Source organism: Eptatretus burgeri, chromosome 5 (assembly GCF_056783735.1).
Source record: "Eptatretus burgeri isolate ZD-2024b chromosome 5, Ebu_testis_v1, whole genome shotgun sequence".
Lineage (NCBI taxonomy): Eukaryota > Metazoa > Chordata > Myxini > Myxiniformes > Myxinidae > Eptatretus > Eptatretus burgeri.
The window spans coordinates 73,733,721-73,760,228 of NC_140965.1; the positions used below are offsets into that span (position 1 = coordinate 73,733,721).

The 26,508-nt window shown below is 43.2% G+C and overlaps 1 protein-coding gene and 1 long non-coding RNA gene across 16 annotated transcripts in view; one reads left to right on the forward strand and one right to left on the reverse strand.

Moving 5' to 3' along the window:
- Window positions 1-26,508, forward strand: part of LOC147026699 (uncharacterized) — a 506,204-nt gene that overhangs the window by 130,956 nt on the left and 348,740 nt on the right. For 14 of the 15 annotated variants that reach the window (XR_015058478.1, XR_015058480.1, XR_015058479.1 and 11 more), the window contains 4 exons: window positions 7,466-7,504; window positions 15,934-15,987; window positions 16,119-16,172; window positions 16,569-16,676. Coding sequence is in view for 12 of the 15 variants with exons in the window: in XM_085882416.1 (XP_085738542.1) it covers window positions 7,466-7,504; window positions 15,934-15,987; window positions 16,119-16,172; window positions 16,569-16,676 (255 nt within the window). In the remaining 3 variants the exon portion in view is untranslated. Of the gene's footprint in view, window positions 1-7,465; window positions 7,505-12,943; window positions 13,208-15,933; window positions 15,988-16,118; window positions 16,173-16,568; window positions 16,677-26,508 lie in introns of those variants that run through there. The other variant, XM_085882423.1, reaches the window with a different exon arrangement.
- LOC147026702 (uncharacterized) overlaps window positions 13,194-26,508 on the reverse strand; it is a 68,977-nt gene continuing 55,662 nt past the window's right edge. The window contains exons 2-4 of the long non-coding RNA XR_015058481.1: window positions 16,470-16,635; window positions 15,950-16,143; window positions 13,194-15,646 (exon numbers count right to left, since the gene is read on the reverse strand). This is a non-coding gene — a long non-coding RNA (uncharacterized LOC147026702). The remainder of the gene's footprint in view (window positions 15,647-15,949; window positions 16,144-16,469; window positions 16,636-26,508) is intronic.

Consider the following 26,508-nt stretch of genomic DNA (forward strand, 5'->3'; position numbering starts at 1 on the left):
AGCGGCGATGAAATTGAGTGTTTTCATTCTGATATTGTCGAGGACGAGTCTGAGGATGATGGGAATTTATACTATGGAGTCTCTGGCCCTGAGCCATATAAATTTGAGCCATTTGCAAATGCCAGAAAACGGCCTATTTCGTGTACAAGTGGCAGGACTGACTGCCCGGCAGTTCACACTGACAGACTCCACCAGACAGATTGGTTTGTAGATTTTCATTTTCTTGTTTGATGCATTAAATAATGTAAAGTTTGATTCGTCTGTGACTTGATATAATAATTTTTAACCCTCTAGTCACTCAAGAGCCAGAAATAGAATGAATCGATAATGGACCCAAATATATTATACACCGTAGCCTTGGCGTTGAAGTCTTTCTGACAGCTGAGCTTGACCCCAGCGAAAGTGAACAGTTAGTGCAAACCCCAACTTTCAAGAGACTGTTGTTGCATATAAATACCAAAACATGTTTTGCCTCATTGGGAAATATTCTACCAAATTTAGAAAAAAAAAGTGGAAAATTGATAAATTTTTTACAATTGAAATGAAATAGCCCAATTTGCTGATGCTGTTACAAAAGTAATTTAATCAAAAATAAGTTGATTTGTTGAGAAATTTTTTTCATGCTTGTGTTTTTCAGAAAGTTTATTTATGTGTTTTTCCATGTACTCTTAAAAAATACATTTCAACGTTTTTCTCACTTAAACTCAACAACTGATTCTGTGACAGAGCAGTATCTGGAGAATTGTCAACCAACAAGTCATATTCACAGAGTGGTGATCAGATGTGTTTATGTCTTCGTAATCCTCGGCTGTGAAATGGTCACCACAAATGACAAGTCTATCCAAAGGGTCCTCTTTACCCGTTTTCTTTGGGGGAAAATTCGCTCGTTTTGTTTGTACAAATCTTATCCACTGCCGGCGAATGTTTGATTTCTTTGGGAATCGGTGGGAGCGATTACCCACTTTCCAGCACTTTTCGCAAAACATAACGACTCACGTACGAGGCATGATGTACAGATATCCAAATAACTTTGTTCTACAATAATTCAAAATAAAAAGGATAATATAGACAGGTGCAAGCTCAAAAAAGCGAAAGAACGATCCACTGAACTGGACACTTCTTCAATGAGTGAGTGAGCGTCCGCTTTGTTTTGGAGAACGTGACGTCACCATCCATATATGGGCACGCGGCTGTTTTTTCAACAGCCTCGAGAAATAACAACTTCGGAGTTAAATTTCATTAATTTTCCCAATAGTTGGGCAACCACAATAGTTTGCATTGAACTACTTAATGCACATTTAATCATATTGATAAATTTTCAGAACATGTTCGGTGACCCGCAACCTGCTCTTTAAGCTGCAACTCCAGATTTGCTACAACAAGACTGTGGTCAGTATTGAGGCACTGAGCACTCCGTGAGACCCTGCAGTTCTGGATAATTGTCCAGCAACCATCAATGAGCACATGGTCAATCTCCTTTGCCACACCACCAGCATTGGACTGCCAAGTCCAGCAATAAGCCTGTGGGTGCTTAAACCATGAACCAGCCACCCTAAGTCATTGACTTCTTGCAAAGTGAAGGAAATTTGTGCTATTCTGGTTCACATTTCCAGACCCATGGGGACCAACACATGTCTCATATCCATCCCTATCAGTTCCAGTCAATGCATTGAAATCCCTCAAGACTTGAAGAGTGTCTTTCTTGGGGCACTGATCAACCACAGACTCCAGCGTGGTGTAGAATGCGTCCTTCACGGTGAGGTCAATCACCTCCGTTGGAGCATATTCAGAGACCAGGAAATGATTCCCAAGGAGTGACAAATCCTTAGTCTCATAATACTCTCGTTGAGTAGTTTTACCTCAATTATCATTGAAGTCAGCTTTTTGGGCACAGCCACAGCAACTCCTTGGGCATGCTAATCATCAGAGCGACCAGACCAATAGTAGGTGTAACCACCCACCATGATCTCGCCGCAATCCGGTCTCCGAACCTCCGAGAGTGCTGCAATACCGATGTCCAAACGCTTGAGCTCAGATGATAACAGAAACAGGTGATCATCCTCTCTTAGGGATAGGACATTCCAGGCACCTACCCAAAGGGACCATATCAGGTTAACCCAAGAAGACCGCCATCTGGTGGACGACACCTCAGCACCACCCCGACACATACGACCGCAATCTGACCCAGAAAGGTTACCCCGTGGTTTCCCTCCTATAATCAAAGATTGTGAGTCCCGAAGACTTTGCCCCAATCCCGTCATCCGGTGAGCTGCCCTATGAATGGCAGTTGCACAGGAGGTACTCCCACGGAGTGGGTTTTCAGATTTTTTTTGTGCTTTTCGAATGTTTTGCGGAATGCAGCGTTTTACAGTGGCCGGAGTGCAAATCCTGCCACCAATCTGCTCATAAAGAGTAACCCAACTGCAGGAGGACGTCTGCATACACAGTTGGGTACTAGTTATGGCTGGCCATTGGCTCGCAAGAAGCTCCTCCACCCTTTGATAGGTTTTGGTGTTCATCCTGTGGGGTGTCCATATCATACACCCTCCTCACCAAGAAACTTGGTGAGGTACATGGTTTAGTCACCGACAACCCAACCATGAAACAGGTTAGTCCAGTTTTACATGGTACCTGCAGCAAGTCACTGACATAATCTGACCTGACCTGACACCATGTATGATAAGTCGATACCAAATTTTATATTATTGGAGCAGCTTTATTTATGACCCGATTTTAATACAACAAAATGTAAACGATGGAGTGTCCGATAGCATGGAGCAAAAATCCTTGATCAACTGGAACTGTTGGAGAGAATAACCAGTGTTCTCACCAACATCAATGAAAACATGTTGCGATCAGCAGTAGCGAATGTGCTAGTCCGATTAATGAAATGTGTTGATAGCGCTGGAGCATATGTGGAGGTTTAAAGAGGTGTGCATAAACCTCATTCGACACTCTTTCAGTTTCAGTTTGTTTCATAAATAAAACTGCTCCAACAATTTTAAATTGGGTGTTGACTTATCATACACCCTGTACATACATACTGTACATACATACTATACATACATACATAGAATTTCCTTATATTCGTATGATGCAAACCATTACCGACAGATTTTTCATGATATACAGTAGACTAGGCGTAAGTCGTCACCATCGGGACCGAGAAAAAAGTGACGACTTAGAAATGTGACGACTTACGCGTATGCGAACGTTCATGATGGCTGTGGGGTGAAGGATGAAATCGCGCGTGGCCTGGACATGTGTGTGTGAGAGCCGGCTATTGTACCAAAAGGAAAACACAATCCTCGGGGCATAGGTGGGAGTTCATTGGTGAGTTGGAAAGTGATCAAGCAAAGATGGAATTCATGAATCAGTTTATCAAAAGTAAAGATAATGAACAACTGTAAGACAACAACTTCGCCTGCTTATCACCATGATGGGATTTACCAACGAACCCCAGAGACTTTTCTGGCAGCATCTGCCAGAAAAGCCCAGTCTCATCGGCATTGTACATGTCCTGAGGCTGATACCTTTCCAAGATGTCTTTCAATTTGCCATCCTTCCAGTGGTGCACCACTGCCGAATCCACGCTGCCTGATTCGCCGCACTTCTTGACTTTGCCGATTCCCCACCTCACTTTGAATCTGTCTATCCATTGCATCGGCAAGGTCTCGGCATCATCATGCCCGAGGTCCGCAGCGAACTTACGTGTCTTCAGCAGCAACATTTCACCGTCCAACCGAATATTTGGCTGAGCTGACATTTGCCGAAACCAGATGATGAGCGCATCATCGACATCTTCAAAGGATACACATTTCACACTTACCACCGGCCTCGCGATCTTCTCCACTTGTCCAAATATCTTGCCCTTATTCTTCAAGATATCGTTCAATGTCTGCCGTTTGATGTCCAACTTCTCAGCTATGGCTGTTTTCTTCATCAGTGGGTTTTCCTCGCAAAACTGGATAATGTCGTATTTTTCTTGGTAGGTTTTAGTTGTAAGCTTACGCTTCGTCGCCATTGTCCTGTCTGCAGTGCGATCAACGTGTGTACGCAGTTATAAATAGCCTATCACTGGCGGTGTAAACCAATGAGCGAGCATCACGATTCCATGAAATCGGGCTTCTCACGAGGTAGCAGTTCCATGTGACGAGTTAGTGGTAATTTACTTGAGTTTCCATTACATGGGAACGGACAACATCTGACGACTTAGAGGAAGTGACGACTAAGAGATGACGACTTACAGAGGGATGACCCTTTATTCATAGGGACTTAACATGAGATAAATTCGGGAGTTTTTGACGCTGCCGACTTAGGCGAAGTGACTAGTTACACGCTGCCGACTTACGCCTAGTCTACTGTATTTCTTGGGTTACTTAACAGCCTTGTACATTCCGAAGACATGAAAACCAATGTGAATTGTGCTCTGTGTCAATCAGTGAGTGAATGAGAAGGGAAGATAACCTCAGAGATAAGAGCATTTGCCTCTGAGCTGTCAAGCCTGGGTTCGAATCTCATTCCATTTATAAACTGTCATCCTGGTGTTTCACAGGCAGGGATAAACATCAATGTGTGTGCCTTCTCTCAGATGAACGTTAAATATGGATTTCCCATCTTCCCAGCATGTTGGTGGACATTAAAAATCACATGATGTCCTTGGCTTGGAGTAGGTGTTTTATCACCGGAACCCAGGCCCAGCTCCTGTTCAAACCTACAGCGGTCAATGCATCAGCAGCACAGCCGTGCCCCGAGCAAGGATACAAACCTGCAGCCACGTCATGCTTAGGAAATAATAAAATCGTGCATCCACACCAGTTCTCATATCTACTATGGCTATGTACCCTGGCAATGAAATGAATTCTGAAATGATGCACAATGTAGGACTTTCGATATGATGTAATCAATCCCAGAATGCTCGGCACACATGCACACAAACCCCAAGAAACAGCGATGTTCAGCCCACCCTAAAGTATATCATGTGTGTGAGATCAGGATTGTTACCTAAAATGGTTCACAAAGCTTCTAAAGGAAGCTGAAATACTTGGAAAAGTATGAAAGAGTTGGAGAACTATCTCAGGTCACCGAATGAGCAGCTGCCCATACTGCAAACTCCCAACCATGTGGGCCGGTGCAAGGCCCGACTGGACGGGCATGTGCTGTACAAACCCATGACAGATTGCGATCAGTGAATGGACTTTCAAGCTTGCAGGAATGCCTCCTTTGAACATGACAGGCTTGGTGATTTATTTAATGGACAACTGTAATTGGAAGCACAAAGCTGTGCATATTTGCCAAGTAACGGCAAACAACTCTTCGACAAAGGACATCTTCACCACGTGAAATTACACAAACTCTGTGGATCTGGATTGTGTGCTTCTGAACACCGATAGGAAGGTAATATCTGAGGCTTGTGAATGTACAGGGTAAGTTTAAAATGATTATATTTATCATTGAAAATTTTGTGGGTTGGAGTAGTCGGAGCTGTGATGGAAGTTGTAAATGCATTGCTTGTCGGTGTGTCCAGATCTATATATTTTTCGGTTTAAAATCGTTTTTCTCGACAACCATTTGTCTGTTAAATGCGAAACTTTAAACGTACTGCAGGAGGGACTCCCCATCACTTGTATTGACAGGAAATGGTACGAACTCGACTGGTAGATCAGGACAAGAATTTGGAATTTTGCACACAATGGCTTACACTTTTAGCAATGTGCCGTGAGATCTTTATTGTCAAGTAATGAATGCTGACATATGGAGAAGCAGGTGAAACATTCCCTCTGAACGAGATCAACGAAACACCCTGCCTGGAAAGCACCAGGTTGGCAGTTCATAGTCGGCCTTGGCATTGAACCCAGATGAGACTGCTCAAAGTCAAGCACACTCCCTCTGATCTATCCGATGCTTATTCACAATCGAAGAGACAAATCAGACTTCTTCAATCACTCCTCTTCCAATGCTTTGCTCATTTGGAGTAGTTTTACAATCCTTCATTGAAAGTATACTCCTTTCTGTCACCAAGTTTGGTTTCTGTTCTTTATTAACTTTTCATGTGTAACTTAATAATATGCCAAGTTACTTCACATCAAAGTAAAAAAAAAAATAGTCACACAGGGAATGATAAATGTAGACAACATCTGAACGATATTGGAAAGAAAACTCCTAATTTATTGTCATTTCTTTTTATTTATAATGACCATCAATAAATTACCTAATGGAATACCCTATCATTCGGATTAGATCATTGGTTACAGATGGTATTATATTTTTATGATAATTTTAATTTATAAATTAAAAATTTAATTCATTTTGCGATTTAAATTTAGCCAAAAGCGATTTAATTATAATTTCAGCCAACAAAGGCTCATCAACAAACCTACTACTACTACTACTACTACTACTACTACTACTACTACTACTACTACTACGACTACTACTACTACGACTACTACTACTACGACTACTACTACTACTACTACTACTACTACTACTACTAGTACCACTACTTTAAGGGCCTCAATTATTCCCATCTTGTGGGGTTAGCAAGGGAAAGTATTTGGTAGAGGTGTTTCATGGACTGACTGGCCGGGCCTGATGTTCAACTGGAGCTGGTTTGTTGGAGAGTTTTTAATTTGTTCAGGGTGCTTTCGATAACTGGCCGCTTCTTCAGAGAAGACAGCGTAGAATATTTAACCTTCACCAGCCAACGCTGGCATCTGGGACGCCCAGGTTACCAACATTGTGAAGCAACGCTCTACCTGCCTACCTGCGAAGCATCAATCCGACAGTTTGTAGTGAGGTCAGGAATCAAACGCACGCAAGACTTTCTCAAAAGTAGGTGATCTCTGCACCATCCTGTTGGACACTCGTCTGCAAACCTATGACAGCAAACTCGTACTCTCTTACTTCTCCCTATAGCATATACGATACTGATGTTTCCCTTACCACGTCATAGCAGTTGATGTACAATATTGAGTGGGTTGCCAATTTCTAACAATGACTTGGATATTAACTAATCCCGACCATGCTCAGGAATGCCTACAAATCGGCCCAAATTTTATTTGGACATTTTTAGGGTGTCATCTGCAATATTCTGTAATCTCCAAAGATGTACATTTTTATGTGCTGGAGGCTGAAACCATCGGGATATTATTGTATTTGCTTGCCTTATGTTGCAATATGCAGCCGGTTTTGACTTATTGGCCACATTAGACCGCAAGAAACCACCAATTTCACCCACTGCTGGCATTCAAAGGACTATAAAGAAAGCCAGCCCCTGTAAACACTGGAGCTCGATCTTGTCAAGCCGCAGTCTTTCCTGCATATTTTTCTTGCATTTTCAAAGAAATGCCTGGCATGCAGCCTTGACAGGCATTCACTGCATTTATGTGATTCTCTTCTCTTCTCTTCAGCTGCCTTCTGTGCTGTACACATAAACATTTCTCTTCACTTTGTCTCTTTACAGAAGACTCCGTTTTTCCAGACATTGTTGAAAAGCTGGCCTGTAAGTATGAATTTTGCATACTCTTTTATGAGAGTGCTTACCATTATGATTTCCAACAGTTATCATACAAGGGACTATATAATGTTCAGAAATATGTTACAATAGAACAAATCATGATGCTGGAATAAATTTCTAAACTGATTTTTGAAAACATTTCCAGCATGCAGAATTTGATGCTGAAGAATGATGCTTCATTTGCTGTTTATTATTTCAAAGGAAATTATTACTTGGTAATGACATGTTCAACAAATTTATCAGGTTGGCACAAACTAAAGGAAACTCCTCCACACACTTATCAATACCACATACCCACTCGAATTCTCTCCCCTCTGCCCTTTCCAAGCCCAATTCTTCCCCTCGTAATGCAAATTTGTGACCTGCAGTGATTGATATGCCTACAAATAGTGAAAAAAAATAATGCAAAAGGATGTAAGGATGTTATGCCAAATAAGTTATCATGTGAAACCTTCCATACATCTTTCTTTGAATAATGGTTGTTGCTTGCCCATCACTGCATCCATTTGCAATGATAGTGCATGTTGATTGTTTCCATGTATGAATTTGACCAGTGAAATATTAAACGGTTAATACACACAGATGCACAGACACATGCACAGACAGACACACACCTGCGGCATTTTCTTTTATGAACTCATCAATGTATAATCACATATCAATGTGTGTATATAATATGTATATGTCACGTATAATATTGTTACAGCCACGGGTACCGAGTGTATTATGAGGGGGTTAATCCTCGTTTTCTCCTCGGAAGAACCGGACCTGGGGCCACCGGTCATAATTCACTTTGTGGTGCGGTGTGTTGCTTAACATCCATGAACGCCAATCAGTTAACCACGAGTTCGAGTGTCCACCATCTAATTTGCCGTTTAACTCGAGGACACGTGGCCCCCTGACAGGGGAGCTTGCACTCGGCGATGAACCAATCTTATCTTGATTAGATCTTAAGTAATGTGGCCGAGCATTTACCGCTGGTGCACGCCAGCCATGCCAGGTTAATTAGTTTGGGAATTATAATCTCCCAGTCTATATAGATTTGACTAATGCTGGATCAATGGAAGAAAATGACAATCATGGACAGGTTGAAATGTCAACAAGGAATTTATTATTCAGAAAAATTAATAAACTGAAGGACTTTTTATGTCCTTGTCGATTAAATGGATGAATTCAAATCAAACGTTCAATCAACAAAATAATCTCAAGCAAATAAAGAATTCAACAAACATTGATAGAAAATGGACAAAGAGCAGATGCTTATCATTATGTCTTACTTAACAATGAAACACGAGACATGGGTACCCAGCAGATTCAGGGGAAAATAAATCCAGTCTCAGCTTACCAAGGTAGAAGTCATTGTGCATCTACTAAAATAAACCAAAATGTGTGAGTGTGCCTGGGTGTACCTCTCCAAATGAGCTCTCCACAGCCCGGCTCGTTTCCGCTGCCAGTGCCCTGCCTCACCGTGCACCTACCCGCAAACAGGCTCAAACATCAATCGACGTCATATCATCACCCCAGGAACCAAGAATACCAAGAGCCAGGTACACCAAGATCTAGGTATGCCATGAGCCAGGTACGCCAAGAACTAGGTATGCCAAGAGCCAGGTATGCAAAGAACCAGGTATGCAAAGAGAACCAGCCAGGTATGCAAAGATCACCAACTCTGATCAGGATCTCTGACCAACTGTCATCAGGATCACCTACCAACCACTAACAAGGCAGTCCTGCCATCCTTTTATAGACGACCAGTGTGGGCAGAGCCTCAAGCATGACTTCAGCCAAACCCAACTTGCCTATTGGCACATCACTACACGAGACCTCCAACCGTCCATCCTCACGGTCATTCTCTCCCGACCATCGAACGAGATGCAACTCCCAACTAACACAGGCCTGGCTTTTGACACAATGTTCGGGGCACTGGATGAATGTCAAGGGGCAATTATCACCTCTCTGTTCAGTGCGACACGAAGAAGAGCCAGTTCGCATCTACAGAGCTGCTGAACGGGATGTCGATTGCCGATGGAAAAAGGTGCGTGTCAAACGTCGATGAAATAAGGTGCGTGTCCAACGTCAATGGAAAAAGGTGGGTGCCTGAGATAAATGATCCGAGGCCACAGCCATGTTTGACCAACAGAATGAAATGTTCAGGAAAAGCTTCCGGTGTGATTAATGACTCAAATGTCCTGTAAGTCCAATGTCAAAATGATAACCAAAATAAAATGTGTAAATAAATTGTGTATTTCCAAGCCAATGTGTCTTGATGGAAAGGGAAAAGAACGAGTATCCGTTGGGCTAACGGCTATCTTATCGCGTGCACGAACAGTGAATATTGCTTATGCAGAAATGAAAATTGATGTAAAATCATATGTCATGAACGTGTCGTAAAGAGGAAAAGATAATCCCAAAATAAAGAAAGGGAACCTATTCTCTACTCTTCTACAATGCATCAAAGAGTTAGACTCCCAACAGACAAGGGGATGGGTCTATTCTGAACATGCATTTATGGAAATTACTGTCTGAGGACCTGGATGTTGTGTGCATTACTCAGATAAGATTCTGAAATCCACAACAAATCAGTGTCCAACAAATCTAAAATCCACAACAATATGGATAATGATATATCAATATGTCACATAAAATATGTATAATGACATATCCATCCATCCATTGGGACCATCCTCTGAACAGAACAAAGGCGCTGCCAAAGCAGTCTCCTTGGCTATTGGGCACAATCCTGGACAGGTCGTAACTTCGACACAGAATACTCAAATGGCTAAATAATCCCAGCAAGCTGGTACTCATCTTGCCAACCTCAGAAGGATGAGAGGCTGAGTCAAACCCACCTGGTATTAATTCAATGTAAAAGTGGGATTTGAACTCAGAACCTTCGGATCCCAAAGCCACCACGCTGACCATTAAACCGACACCAGGCATAATCACATACCAATATGTGTATAACCACATTATATATATATATATATATATATATATATATATATATATATATATATATATATATATATATATATATATATATATATATATATATATATATATTGTTCCGGCTGTGGAAATTCGCAGAACACCATAAAGGTTCCTTCGTTCAGTTATTCCGGTAAGTCTGTGTTCTGTTAGATTTTCCCACCGTTGCTTAGAGGGATTTCTTCGTGTTCACCGGGCTGTGACCCTTTGAGGGAGGTATTTCTTTTTCTATCATTATTTTGGACCAACCATACCTCAACAACCAAATCACCACAAACAACATCGCTCCCCTTAACCACAACGCCAACCATGCCACCATCACCGCAACCACGATCGCCTCTACTGCCCACCACAACCAAATCGCCACCACCAACATCGTTCCCAAACGACCACAACCAAGCCACCACCACCTTCGCCCTTTTACCTCCACAACCGTCAACAACTCCACACCACAAACATCGCTTCACCTTCGTTCCCGAAACGACGCCATCTTTGCGCCAACAGCGGCGGGATCCGATCAAACGGCATCGCTGCAGGGAGAGGCAAGGGTTCTCTCGCCGTGCAGCACAAGTCTGGTGATTTCTACCACGTCCACATTGTGTGGAAGCTTCGCCTCGAAAAACGGATCACAGGAGAGAAAGAAGCGGGGCCTGTGGGGGTCGAAGGGTGTTGGTTTCTCCCACGTCTGCTTTGTGTGGAAGCTTCGTCTCAGAGAATCGGATCCAGAGGGCCGGTGATCTCGACCACGTCGCTTTCCGCCCAGGGTCAAGGGTCAGAGAGCAAAGGCCAAATCTCGTCCCCCCGGCCCTATATAAGGGCGAGCAGAATGGAGCTTCGAGGCAGTCTGCAGTCTGGAGGGGTCGGAGAGCCGAGTGGAGCCTGAAGTCTGGAGAGTCAGTCGGGGAAAGCCAAGGAGTTGCGTGGAGACCACAGCTGGGGAGAGCTTGCCAGCGCCAAGGCAGTCTGAGGTGATCGGACCTCGGCGCCGTTCTCGCATCGCTGAGGAACGGACGGGGTCTAAGAGCATTCGACTCTTATAGAGCATCAACTCTTATAGAGCATCAACTCTGACAGAGCACGAAAAGACCCGTTCGTTCCTCTCAACCGCGTTTCCGGCCGGGGCCCGGATCGCCTCGCCTTGGCAAGGCCGCAATCAGGCGTGGCTGTCCTAGTGGCCGTGGGAAACACACGTCACGACCTGCCCATCGTCGCAAGGCTGCAATCAGGCGCGGCTGTCCTAGTGGCCGTGGGAAACTGACGTCACGACCTGCCCATCGTCGCAAGGCCGCAATCAGGCGCGGCTGTCCTGGTGGCCGTGGGGAGCAGACGTCGCGACCTGCCCATCATCGCACCACGAGGGTGCGGGTAAGCCGTATCGGTCCCATGAGCCCATTCGGTCAACCAAGGCTCACGTACTATAAAGGTCCACGGACCCTGTCTGCCACTCTCGTCTATGAGTGGCCCTTTCCTTCCTTTTGAGTGAATCTTGTGGCGCCGTGTCCTGACAAGTAAAAACTGCCTAAGGGACTGTACATTTATTAATTATATTCGGTCGTAGTGCTTTGTTTTCTTGCTTGTGTTTGGCTGTATAGTTGCATGCGTACGTCCCGCAATCTTCGTAAATGAACTGCATGCGTGTTTTGCTTTTGTTTCTATTTGACTGTGTATGTGTACGTGTAAAATAAATGTGCTTTGTTTGAATGTACCCCGTTCGTCGCGTCCTCCTTTCACCATATTGGAAATGCCATCTTGCATCGTGGAATAAATAGTGGGGTTTCAAACACCCGTAAAATAGAATAGGATCCGGCGAGGTCGGCGATAATACCCGCTCGGTTTTCACTGCAGAACGGAACGGACCGCTTAAGCGGTTCATGTCCCAAGCCGACCTGCGTCGAGGTACGGCTGCCCGGTCGGCTCCCCGCGCAGGTACTTAGGTATATCGAGTTCGGCGAGTGACCCTATCTTGCGCGGGTAGACAATTGGCATGGCCATGGTGGGGTTGAAGACCCACCCGTGACAGGGTTCCGGCGTTAGCTCCGGAAAGTCACGACTGAATCGTTCGTCCGGTGGGCAACGCAGTTGCGATTAGAGGTTCGCGGCCGATTGCATGCCAGCGGGAGAAAATTTGTAACAATATATATATATATATATATATATATATATATATATATATATATATATGTATATGTATATGTAAATATATGTATATGCCTATTTTTTTATAAACACGATTGGGTTTGATTTCTATATTGCGAATGTTTTAAACGCTGTGCGGTGTATCAACACGATTGGGTTTGATTTATATCGAGTGAATATTAAACGCTGGGCGGTGTATAAACACGATTGGGTTGGATTTATATCGAGTGAATATTAAACGCTGGGCGGTGTATAAACACAATTGGGTTGGATTTATATCGAGTGAATATTTAACGCTCGGCGGTGTATAAACACAATTGGGTTGGATTTATATCGAGTGAATATTAAACGCTGGGCGATGTATAAACACGATTGGGTTTGATAGGCTCCTGATGTTGGCTTCGTCCTTCTTGATGTCGCGTATGGTCGATTCATTCAAACCATAATGGCGTCCAACTGTGGAAAACCTTTTTCCTTCCCGAAGCATATCAAGCCCCTCAACCTTCTCCTGGAGCGTCAGGACCTTCCTCTGGCGCTTCGGTTCCTTACCAGAAGCCTTAGAAGGTGCAGGGCGTTTGGGCGGCATCGTTGGGCTTGGAGAAAAAACGTAGAAATATTCGAAGTTCACAAGCGAAACTTTGTCTCGTGCGTTGTGTGACTGGTCGAGCTTAATAATTTCTTATTATTAAGTGGTTGCCATGGCAACCGGGATGCTGTTTTCCATCAGTTCCTGTCCGCACTCTAACTCCCAAAGTTTTCAACTTTCACGTTTCATATTTGGTACACAGGTACAGACTGTGGAGACGATGTGTTGCGACATACGTTCATCATCTAAAGTGGTTGCCATGGCAACCAGGATTCTGTTTTCCATGTCGTCGCACAATTCTGTATATACCTTCTTGTTCGGACGTATATTGTGCTCACTTGCACTCTTGTTACTGATTACAATATACAAATATATTGCTTTATAATTATACTTCACTGCAATGCTTTATAAAAAAAATATTAATTATTAGAGTCGTCTTATTTGTCCAAAATTGCATGTTCTGTTTGCTCACGGTGGCTGCTGAGACAGAAGTGGAACTCATCACTAAAAAAAAGATTCCGTTTATTAAATCATGCGCTTATTTGATATGCTGTGCAATGGCAGTGCAAAATTGGATCCTTTCTCTTGGTCTGGTGTTGCGGTAATTGTATCCTGTGTGGATACAGTTTCAGGTCGTCATGTGTAATTGTGCCACCGGTCGTGTAACAAGTTCCCACCACCTGTGCAAGTCGGAATGTCGACTTTTTCAGAGACGCCTGAACAGCTTTTCTTGCAGGCTCTCGCTTGTCGGGTGTTCTCACTGAAGGTTTTTGACCACCGTGTCCTTCAATGTGGTTTTTCACACTTCCAGTGTCTTTAAAATTTTCATCAATATGTTTCATTGTTTTACTGTATACAGGGTGAGTCAAAAGTAGCGCCCGATTTTTTTTTTTATTTTTTTTTTTTCGGCTTTCAGATTCTTTCTGGGAAGTCATGTTGTTCATAATTGTCTTGCAGATTATTAATTTTGGTAATTAATTTATTTTTGATTTTGGTGGTCAGATGAGGCATGTTTTAAGCTTAATGGCACAATTAGCAGACATAATTGTGTCTACTGGGCTGAGAATAACCCAAGATTGACAGTTGAGAAGGAGGTAAATTTACCTGGAGTGACAGTTTGGGCAGTCATATCTCCATGAGGGATAATTGGACCCTTTTCCTTTGAGGGATCTGTCACTGCAGAAATTTACCTGGATATGATGCAAACCTTATTTTGGCCCAGGGAACAAGATCAGGACTGTTATTTCCAGCATGATGGAGCTCCACCTCATTATGAACGTGATGTTCGTTAGTGGAGGTCGGCGAAATGAGTGCCAGTATACTGGTCCCGGTGTATGCCCCGGTTAGAATAGGTGTACCATATCCCTGTGTGTCGTAAGAGGCGACCAGGGTTGGCGTCAGGAAGGGCATCCGGCCATAAAACATTGCCTCAAGAAAAAGCCAACCCCTGCACAGCAGGGAAAAAATGGCTGTAAAAACGGTCATTCATTATATGTTCGTTAGTGGCTTGATGAAAACTTTCCCAGAAAGTGTATCAGCAGCTGCGGTCCGATCGAGTGGCCGGCACGCTCCCCAGACCTTACACCTCCAGATTTCTTTATTTGGGGGCTCATGAAAGACCTTGTTTTTCGTGAAAAGCCTCGTACCATTCAGGAATTGAAGGCTCAAATCACTGCAAAGTTTGAGGAAATTGATAACGAACTCTGCAGACGTGTGTGCCGCTCTGTGCCTGCTCGGCTGCAATTGTGCATCGATCACGAGGGAGGGCACTTTGAAAATTGTAAGCAAAACAGCTTGGTACATTTCCGTAATAATTTTTCTTGAATAAATGGTTAGATAAACATGTCATTCATTTATTTCTACCTTCTTGTACACTGTAATACAAATGGCCAACAAACAATCAACTGACAGAAATCGGGCGCTACTTCTGACTCACCCTATTGTGAAATTCTTGCATTCGGATAGACCCTATGAAACTGCTTTTGTGTATAAAAATATGACCATCACAAAAAACGTCTCTTAAATGAGTGTTCACTGGGGCACAGAGAAATTGTTCGACATTGTTGAACTATTCTTCTTCGTTCATATGCAGCACAAGGCTGTGGGGTAGCTTCATTGGCTGAGTGCATCGCTGTGCCCGCTGATGCAATGCCCTCTGTTGGTTAGGCCAGGAATTTGGAATTTGTTCATTGTGCTGGCGGTAGCTCGCCTACTCTTCGCGAAGGACATCGTGTGATCTTTAACGTCCCCAAACTGAACGTGGCAGATGGGACGCCCAGTTTAACGTCCATCCGAGGGACGGCACACACACCGATGAATCGCACTGCCTGTGAAACACTGGGATGACAGTTTATAGCTGGGTTGGGATTGGAAGAAACTTGTATTGTAAAAACTTTAAACCGTGTTCTTGAGGCGACCTGAAAAAAAAAGAGGGTCGCATTAATCAAACAATGACAGCTGTTTGAAAAGTTGCACATAATTTTTGACCAGCGTGTACGTGATATTTTTATCGCTTTCTTGCATTGTTTCATTTTGTACCGGCACATTCATTTAATTTTCACTGAATTAATGTGACCTTCAGCTGTGATATTTATGTGTTGATGTCATCGTAATCATCTTGGCCCAACTTCGTATTGTTTAAATAAATAAATAAATAAAAAACACACTGAAATTTAGTTCCCAAGTGTTTGTCTGTGCATTTCAGCGTAAGAAAGGCGTACCTGGACCTCAGGGAGTTAAAGGAAAACCCGGAGCAGTGGTAGGAATCAATTTTACTTCATGCATTCATTGTTGTTGTGTTTTGTGCACTACCAATCTTTATGAGAGGTATAGTTGGTGCAGAGAGCAATAGTAAAACAATGTTTCTTGTCTGTCCTTTTGTCGTACCAGGGTCCATTTGGCAATCGAGGCGAACCTGGAATGAAAGGAAAAATAGGGGAACAGGTGAGAAATTCTCAACATGGAATTATTTTTCTGGTTTTGATGTGCTATTTGTAAAGGTGGCGACAGTTGTGTTTTGTGTGAACATGGATCAGCTTTGAGAAAGAGAGCAGTGCATATCCCATCAATCCCTCTGCTGTGCAAGTTGCTTTCATGTATTGTTTGGGGACAGTTGGAATTTCATGCACAAAACAAATCATCCAAAATCCCTATATAAATGGGTTATCCCTGACTTAAAATTTTTTTTTTAAAAATCGAGCATTTATGTTACAATCGTAAACAAAACCAGTATTGCATTACCTGTGATGTTACCTTGTTTCTACACCATCTGAGTTACAATTGATGACGTTATCTTGGTCAGGTCTGGCCATTGAATTGACTTCCTCCTGTACTGTGTAGGGTCCTCCAGGATTGACTGGATTCCCAGGGCCTCCTGGAAAATCTGGTTTTCCGGGTACACCTGGGCCTGTTGGTAGACCGGGGCCACGAGGTCACAAAGGTCCAAAGGTAAACGAAATCTCGTCAATGCATCATTGACTTCAAAAAAAAACAAACTATTTTATTATGATTGTTGTTGTAATCTTTGCATTAACATTATATTGATTTAGTGATTGTTCCTTCTTGTATACTGCACCATTATAAGCTGCATATTCTGATAAAAGTATCCATAGTCATTCTTATACCTCAACAAGCATCATCACTTATGGTTCTGTTACTTCACCTCCATAAATGACAAAAGTATGATTGGCAAACTTTGTCGATGCCGCGTCATTCTCCATAATCTGTATCCTCTTCAATGTTCTTTGTCTCGTGGTCAAGCAGCGTTTTTATCCCATCACAGAAACCTTCCTTCTGGAGTGTGCAGCGATAGCACACTTACAGTCGAGCTGTCTGATCTGGGTTCAACTGTCGTCCTAGTGTTTCACGTGGCAGGGTGATTCATCAATGTGTGTGTCATTCTTCGGATAGACGTTAATCTGGTGCCCCATCTGCCAGCATTAGTTGGTGCACGTTAATGTCCTTCAAGTGGCCTTCGCGAAGCGTATGTGAGCTCTTGCCGGCACCATGATCAAATTCCAAATTTCTGCCCTGACTTCTTGAGTTGGAGAGGTGACAATCATGATTGTGGGCCAGTAACTGCTTTGGCATCACAAATACACTGCATTTGGTATGATACATGATGATGATGATGATCTGATCTGTGTTCAGTCATTGACCCCACTATAAATTGTCAGATTGGTGTTTCGCAGGCAAACTGAAAACCATCCAATTTCACTAAATCTGCCAAACTTTCACATCAATAACTAAACATGGTGTTTTATTTGTAAAATCAATTAACATTAAAGAAAAATAAATATAAAATATCTAATTTCCCTTCCAACTGGAGACTCTTATGACCCCAACTCAGAAGCACTAAATTTCATTCAATCTGCTGAAGTTTCACACCGATGAGGAAACATGTTTTGATTGGATGATGTTTTAGTAATAGAGTAAATAAACATAAGTATAAAATTATTTCGAGGACTTGCTCGATACAAGTACCATATGAAATAATCATAAATGCAAAAAATACAATGAAGGAAATCAACTGGGGTCTTTTTGGACCCCATAAAGGATTTGCTTGTAACTCTGTGCAACAAGGTGGGATCTTAAAACATCATATCCATTTATTACCAGTACATGCAGGTAAACAAATTAGTAAAACATGAAATACATTGTTAAACGAATATAGAAATAACATATCAAAATGTTGGCCGAGGGTCCAAAAAGACCCCTGTTGGTCGGATGAGGGTGAAGCTAAGTGTGCTGTCTGCAAGCGTTAGTTGGTGGACGTTTTACGTGACACGGTGTAATTCTCAAAAGAAGGTGAGTTGTCACTGGCACCCTGGAAAAATTCCAACTTCTTGCCCAAATTAGCTTCAGTTGAGTATCAGGTCTGATTAACTGGTTCGTGTAAAGACTTGTGAAACTTCCCTCACAGCCGCCCCCACAAGAAGGTGAAATTAATTATGGGCATTAGGTAAGGAGTAGTTGGAGTAGAAGTGTAGTAGTACTTGTGCAACATTAGATGCTGTCTGTTATACCTTTCTTTAATCGTGTCTTTGCTTGTAGTCACCTCTTCAGTGGCTGCGAAGTGTCTTCACCCGAATTTTGTTTTACATCCATGGGAAATAAGTGTAAGTTGTGTGCACTTCTGTCCAATGAATATGATCGATGAGACAAAATTTCACACTCCCAGCACTCAAACATGTCACAGACATTGTAGTTTGCTTGAGGAACAGGACATGGATATTGGCAGGATTGGGGTTGTTCGTCCTTTGATATCGAAGATGACCAATACATCAGTTGGTTGGGATTAGTGCGCAGATGGCTTGTGATTTCAATTCTTGCTTCTAACTGTCTGTTGACAGAATGGACAAGACTTGCATATTGTGTCACTGAATTGGGAAACCAACAATTTTTGAGATCAAAAGGTCGAAGGTCAACTCAAGGTCAAACTTCTAAAATCATTTTCGATCTGAAAAAAATAATCAATTTTCATCTGATTGACTTGAGCTTTGATTAAGATTGTCATTTTTAATCTTAATGAAATGGACAATTTGATGTATCCATGGCAACCTTTGGAGAGGGGGGGTGGAATTTGCAACTCTGCACGACATCTTTTTCTTGTTTGTTTGTTTGTCTGTTTGTTTTTGTGCAGAGTATCTCAAAAAGTTGTGGACGGATCTGGATGAAATTTTGTGGACAGGTTCGGTGTATGACAAGGATGAACTGATTAGATTTGGTGAAGATCTGCATCCGGATCCGACGACTAGAATTTTTAAAGTGATTCTTCACCATTGAGAGATAGGGTGAAACCAATATATAGCACGATATCTCAAAAAGTTGTGGACGGATTCGGACGAAACATGGCGGACAAGTTGGGTTTGTGACAAGGAAGAGTTGTTTCGACTTTGGTGAAAATTTGAAATTCTCTGAAGAAAGAGCTAATTTCTGCACGAGGTTGTGGGATGTCGACAGCACGGCGGGGAGTCTCAGCAGTCACCTCAGATCAGGCTCTCAAAGAAGAAGAACATCCTGGAAATCGCACACCAATTGTGAGACTGAGTGAAGCGAAGAGGCGAGAGGCGAGCGAAGAGAAGAGGCAGCGAAGACGAGAGAGCGGGCTAATGGCTCCACGCTCCCCCTTTTATAAGCCCCAGGTGAAGGGTTGGGTGATGAGCGGAAAGCAACGCACTGTGACCCGAATCCTGCTCCTCTATTGGGCCACAGCAGCCCAAGCCATGCCCTGCCAGGCTCCGGGACCAGAAACCATCTCAGTTGCCCACCCGCTTCGGCACAGGTCGGTACTCCTGACTCAACATCGTAGTCCATGAGGCCGAGCCCAAAATTTTGGTCGTTGGTACCAAACAAAGTGCCCTGTTCTCGTGAAGTTTTTTTGTAAAGATGGGTCCCCTGGGGTATCAAAATCACTTGATAGCAAGGAAATATCGGTCGCTTATATCGTGTAATGGCACTGTTTATACGCGGCCCCCTCTTGCACAAAATCGAAGATTTGGATAATTTTTATACACCATGGATTTGAGTTGGGAGCGTTTTATACTGTTAATATACTTTAATGTGTATAATCTATATGTCAAAAGAAAGCTCATGGAGTACAGTTTATCGTCGTATAAACATAAGAAGAAAATAAAAACACTCACAGACACCCGACATGAAATACTGCGGACTCCTTGATGCGAAACAAATGTTTTTCTTCACTTAGAAAAAAATGTGTCTTCCAACATGTAGAACGACATTAGAAACTTCAACTCAGGCACTATAATAACAGTACCTTGAATACATCTTAATATAATTTGAACCTTGTCAATAAATGACACCTTACATATATAGGAAACAAATTCTATCATCGAAAATATGTAATTATGTGCTTTCGACATCAAGTTGATCGTTTGGTCCAGATTTCAAATGTCGCAGCTGTAACAGCAACACAGAAATAAAATATAAGGCACGTTATAAGGCAAACACATTATTATTGTTATTCAAACACAATAATGAAAGTACACAATCTTGGAATATTTGAACTCATAGTCTTCAGTTTCATAATCGTCTTCGCTGCTCAACTCCATTTCGCTGTCTGTACCGTCGTTCATTGGTTGGTTTTCACATGGGCTCAAACTACAAATGTCAGAACACTTCAATCCATTTGCAGCACAGGGACATTGAGGAACTCGACAGGACTTCCGACATTTGCAGGACAGCATCTCAAGAACAGCGTCGGGGGCCGGTGCACCATCCATCCAGTCTACGGCTAAGTGTCTGTCATCACCATCGCCAACGAATTTCCAGCTATAGCCTGCAGGATTGGGCGTCTTGGGATCGTTCATCAAACTCTGTCTCCAAATTGCGGTTTGATAACACTGAACAACAAAAATTTTTTACTGGAGATGTGTAAAGTGATTTAGACTAATTTGGGTACGCTGATTTCAAAAATCATAACCGTTTTGCTGTATCACGTCAGGATTTTCAGTAACAGAAATATTCCCATTGCCTAGAAGTCAGGATTTCAATGAAATTTACAAAAATTCATTTATTCATTTATTTCATCATGAATGCTTCAAAATTATAGAAATTACAGAAAAACTCCACTAGAATGTAATTAAAAATGCTTTAGGCATTTGGCTTTGCGTTTGTGCTGCTCTGTGTCAGTTTCACGATGCAGGAACCAGCAGAAATCGCCCATCATGTTCGGGTTGTGCCGCCCTTGGTAACGCGTCTCCATGAGTGAAATCTCTTGGTGGAATCGCTCGCCGTGCTCGTCCGAGACTGCTCCCAAGTTGTCAGGGAAGAAGTTCAGGTGCTGGTGTAGGAAATGAATTTTCAGGGACATCCTGGAGCCAAGTTTCCTGAAGGACTCCAGCAGCTGCTGCACCATTTCTTCATAGTTGTCCGCGCGCTCGTTCCCCAAGAAGTTGTCCGTCACAGCTTTGAAGCTCCTCCACGCTGCCAGCTCTTTGGGGTTTAGAGTTGTCGGAAAAGTTTCGTCCTTCATAATCTGTCGGATTTGCGGTCCAACAAAGACACCAGCCTTGATCTTGGCCTCCGACAAGGTGTTGCCAAACTTTTCCTTGAGGTATAAAAACCCACGCCCATTCAGATCCATTGCCCGTACAAAACTTTTCATCAAGCCGAGCTTTATGTGGAGTGGTGGAAGGAAAACCTTGGCTGGGTCGACAAGGGCGACATGCTTCACGTTGTGTCGACCAGGTACATGCTCTTTTCGCTCTTCCCAATCTTTCTTCGTCCAGTGATTCTTGTCGTCTCTGCTATCCCAGAGACAAAGGAAGCACATGTATTTCGTGTAGCCTGACTGCAGCCCTAACAACAGCGCCACCACTTTCAAGTCTCCACAGATGTGCCAGTTGAAGTCATTGTACTTGATGGAATCAAGCAGCTGCCGCATAGTCTCATAGGTCTCTGTCATGCCGAACGCGTGAGCCAGTGGGACTGATGGTTTCTCGTTGCCATTGTGGAGCAAAACAGCCTTCAAGCTGTTCTTCCCGAGTCGATGAAGAGGCGCCAGTCTGCAGGATCGTGATCACACCCAAGTTCTTTCAACAGACCGTTGATGTCACTGCAGAATGTCATCGTGTCTTCCATCTCAAAGAACTCAGCCATGTCTCTGTGACGTGCTCTGAACAAGGATATCTTGGTGTTAGGTTCAAGTAGATTCCACTGCTGCAGCCTTGATCCAAGCAGCTCTGCCTTCGCCTTTGACAGCGAGAGATCTCTTACAAGATCATTTAAGTCTCCCTGGTTCAGAAGGTGTGATTCTTGAGTGTCGGGTTCAAAAGGTTCATCATCACCATCCTCTTCACCACTGCTTACAGCTATGTTCTGATCAGCTGGAGGTGTTGGAACGGGGTTCTCGTCATCATGAGGCACAGGTTTACGAGCAGAGACGCAGTCAGCGTACTTGATGTGACCTTTATTCTTCTTGTTGAAGCCGGCGATGCTTGTGCAGCAGAAATAACAATCATCATGATGATTCTGCGGCTCACGCCATATCATGGGCACCGCAAATGGCATGCTCGCGCGCTTGCCCACCAACCACTGAGTCAAGGTTGTGTGACAGCTTGTACAGCAGATGTGTGGTGCCCAGCTCTGTTCTTGGTCCCCCACCTTACACCCGAAGTAGTGAAAGTAGGCGGCCTTCATTTTCACTGCTGTAGATATACTTCGCTGTTGATCTTTTTTGGTCTACCGACCACAGACATAACAGAAGTTGTCAGGATGATTGGTACAGGAACGCCTACTCATCTTTATCTGAAAGAAAGAAATATAACACAAGTTAACAACAATTGTACGAAATAGACATGTTAAAGACATATGTAAATTTCATTGAAATCCTGACTTCTAGGCAATGGGAATATTTCTGTTCCTGAAAATCCTGACGTGATACAGCAAAACGGTTATGATTTTTGAAATCAGCGTACCCAAATTAGTCTTAATCACTTTACACATCTCCAGTAAAAAAAAAAATTTGAAATTTGTTGTTCAGTGTAATTTGCTCGCCGTGCATGTTTTCCAAGACAATCTGCACATGGCGGTAACTGGTAGGACTCTTTCTCACCTTTCTTTGCACAAAATAGTTTGTACCGAAACTCGTTGACTGAAGCATCTCCAGATGTAGCATCATACATGGCACAAACAAAACGTTCCAATCGAGCTTGAAGAGAAGACGAAAGACTCCACTGTTGGCCAAGCTCCTTAAAGAGACTCTGGAAATTCTGATTTTCTTTGACCAGTTTGAATGCTTTCATTTTCCCACAACCTGCGAAGGCACTGATGGAGTCGCAACCAGTGAAAGCGTGCAATCCAATAACTGCCTCCGAGACATCAGATCCATTCATGTTGACAACAGCTGTGATGTCTATGTAATGTGTGTGAGTTTTAGTCCCACATTTCTGATAAAGAGGAGCAGTAATTTGTGTACAGAACGCCATGCTCAAAAGGAAGACATCTGTGTCGTCCGCCACAAAGATTACAGCTGCACTTCCGGTGTCACTTGCGTGTTTTCCATGAAGCAGTACCCTCGTGTCTGCTTCTTCTTGCTGGCAGCAAAGCTCCGGTACATCTTCAACTGCTGAGTCAGTAATTTTGATTCACTTCTCCTTTGAGGTTACAAACATATGCTTTGACTGCAATAATGACCTTGAATGTGGTTGTTGCCATTCCTGAAACAGAAATTCAACGAGTTCAGTCTTGTTGTCACTACTCTGCAGGTAACTTCTCCACTGACGGACAATTTGTTGGGAAGTTATATTCTTGGACTGTTTGCCTGGATTCTTGCTTCATCTCGCTCTTTCGTGGTGTTTTATGCTGTGTGGTTGATACACATCAAGCACGATGTCAATCCTAGTACTGTGTGCACCTTCTCTAATTGCAGAAAGAAGCAAGGTGTTTGCAATGTCTCCAAATGTTTTCTGGTCCCCCTTCATCTTTTGAACCAAAGCCATGCCATCAATAATCATGGCTGATGGTGTGGGAATGTTCTCCGCTTGTGCATCTTTTTGTAATGCTCTGGCCAATACAGCTTTGTTTGTCTTCCTGATACTCCCATCTTCACAGGTGAGAGACCATGGCAGCGGACCTAGGGGATGTGCCAGGAGATCTTTCATATCCAGGTTCTTTCTTGTTTGTGCAATGAGTACCATTTGCCCAAACAACTTTCGGTCTGCTTTCAGAATCATTTCTTTTCCATTTGAAGAAACTTTCTTTTGCTTCTTGGTCACATCTGAAAAGGTCTTGAGCCTCAACTTAGGTAATGGATCATGAAATTTCACGACTGGTGGACTTGATGCGAGTCTTTCAGACTTAAAGCAATGATAAGCTGCCTCACCACGCTTTTCTGCTTCTCGCAACTGTGTGGCAATCTGCCTTGTTGCAGCAGCAGCTGTAGACAGACTGACTAGTTCTTGTTGATTTTCTTCAAAGGGATTAACCCAGTTTTGCAGGGTTTATACAACAGCATTGACAGCCAGTTCATCCTTTTGAATTCTGCTGTTCTGTAACTCTCCATGTCCATGATCAGATTTGCCTGTGACTAACACGTCTCGGAGATGACGCAAGAAGGATGACCGGTATTCTGCTGTCAGGAAGAACCGACTCACTGCACCAGGTTTACGACTATACTTGCGCACTCCTCCCGCAACTTTTGTGTCACGATTGGCTGTCTCTTCAATTGCCTGGTCCAAGGGTATCTTAGCAAAGGGATTCTTTTCTCCGAGTTGGATAGAAAACTCCTTCAAGGAAGTGTTGAAGCACTTCTGGATGGTCATTTCTGAGCTGGTACATTTCAGCGTAGTATACTGGAAGGTACCGGGCATAATTCTGTCGGTCATAGGCGAAGCATCAGACAATCATGCCACGAACTGCAGCCATGTGCAAATTCCAATCACCTTCTCTGGAAGAGCGAATTAGGGCCAGCAATACTCCCCCAACCATGTCAAAGTATGTAATCCATAACACTGAAAGAGGTCCATCGGTGTGCCGTAGATGTTCACAATATTTCTCAATGTTCCAGCATCTGCAAGAACAATTCATGGTTCAGCGTCTCTTCATATTTGGAACTTTGACGAGAAGTGTCCAGAAGATCACTCAGTAATTCCAATAACTGATTGATCTAGTTCATCTGTGTAGGTTGTTGTTCCTTCAGCCAGAGCAGAAATCCCGCCCATAGCAATCTGAAAAGGGCCTCGTATATGTATTTGTGCGTTCGGAGAGACCTGTTGTACTGTCTGCCTGCCATGACACTCGTTACAGATCCCTCTGCCACTATTCCTGCCTCAATGCAAAGGTCACGCAGGCCTGCATCCTCAAAACGTTTTCCAAGTATTCCCAGAAAGTTGCAGACCATATGAAAAGAGCCGAGGCGAAGAATTACTCCGGGATTTTGACATCTGTGTTTCCACAGAACTTCTGCCACTTTGGAATAGAGGGCCTGGTCGAATACCACTACAACCTCTTGAAGATGTAGGCTTTCTTTTACCTTCATTGACCTGTTCAAAATCTCAGCTGCTGTCACCATGCTGGTTGCTGGAAAATTGATTTGGTTAAGATAGCTTATGTTGTGCTGATGAACTGTCTGGTCCTGTCTCATAATGATGTTGATTCCTGTCCATCCTGGAATAATTTGGTTTTCCGGGTGCATTTGCCGTAGAGGAATCCAGATCAAGTCCTTTCTGTGGATGGATTTTTGAGGAAGAGCATGGTATTCTTCAGCAACTGTTTTGCTTCCAGGTCCTTCTCTTTTCCCAGTGTTATAAATTGGAAGCTGTTGTTCTTCATATTTGATAGAACGTTGCTTTTTCTTTTCTATTAAAGGTCATGCCGATTCCAGCTTCGGACCATACACCTTTTGTTGGACAATGATGCCATTGACCCTGTGGCTTGTTCCTGCTCCTGTTGCAGTTTCCTCGAGGAAATCTATATTGTCCCAAACGAGAGCGGAATAGATGTTGGGGTTAACACAATCAGGAAGTGGGGCAGAATCATCTGAGGATGAGGCTATTTTCTGAAGGCTCAAGGCAGGGTCGATTTCCTCGAGAACAGTATATGAAACTCCATGCCCTAGTTTGTTCATTATCTGGATGATTTCCGAGTTTCCTGTCAGTGTTTTCACTGCATTTGATAGCAAGATGTGCTTCGGTGGTTTCACATGACCACAGGTGACACTGTAGACCAGATCTTGGCCATATGAATCCACTAACAGTTGAATTTTCTGCGAGGCACTGTGATAGCTTGGTTCACCTGAAAGGACACACGTTATGAAGATTTGCAGAAGTTCTGGTAATCGGAAGCCACTCCAGTTCACCAAAGCGGGTGTGAAAGGCCACACTTGATCCTGGCGGATCTCTTTTATGGAAGATCGAATTATTTGGCCAGCTTTGATAACGACAGAAGAATCACCAGATGTTACTGCTGTAAGGGTTTCTATCTTGTCCTTGAGCTTCTGGTTCTCTTTCACAAGTTCGTAGATTGTGAGAGTGTGAGGGAATACGAGTGTTTTCCCTTTATCATCTTTACAGAAATGTAAAGTATCTGCAAATTCATTTTCAATATTTCGTCGAAGATGCTTCTTGGTGGATTCTTTGGTCATGGTGATCCCTGTGTTTGACATCACCTCAACGACGATTGCTGTGAGATCAATCATCTTTAATACACGAGGATTCGTGAATAAATCATCACGGATAAATGTGTAGAGCGATTCGTTCGCACGTCTTTCAGCCTCGTTGTACAGGCAGTATTCGTCGGCATCAGGAGACGCATCAGTTGT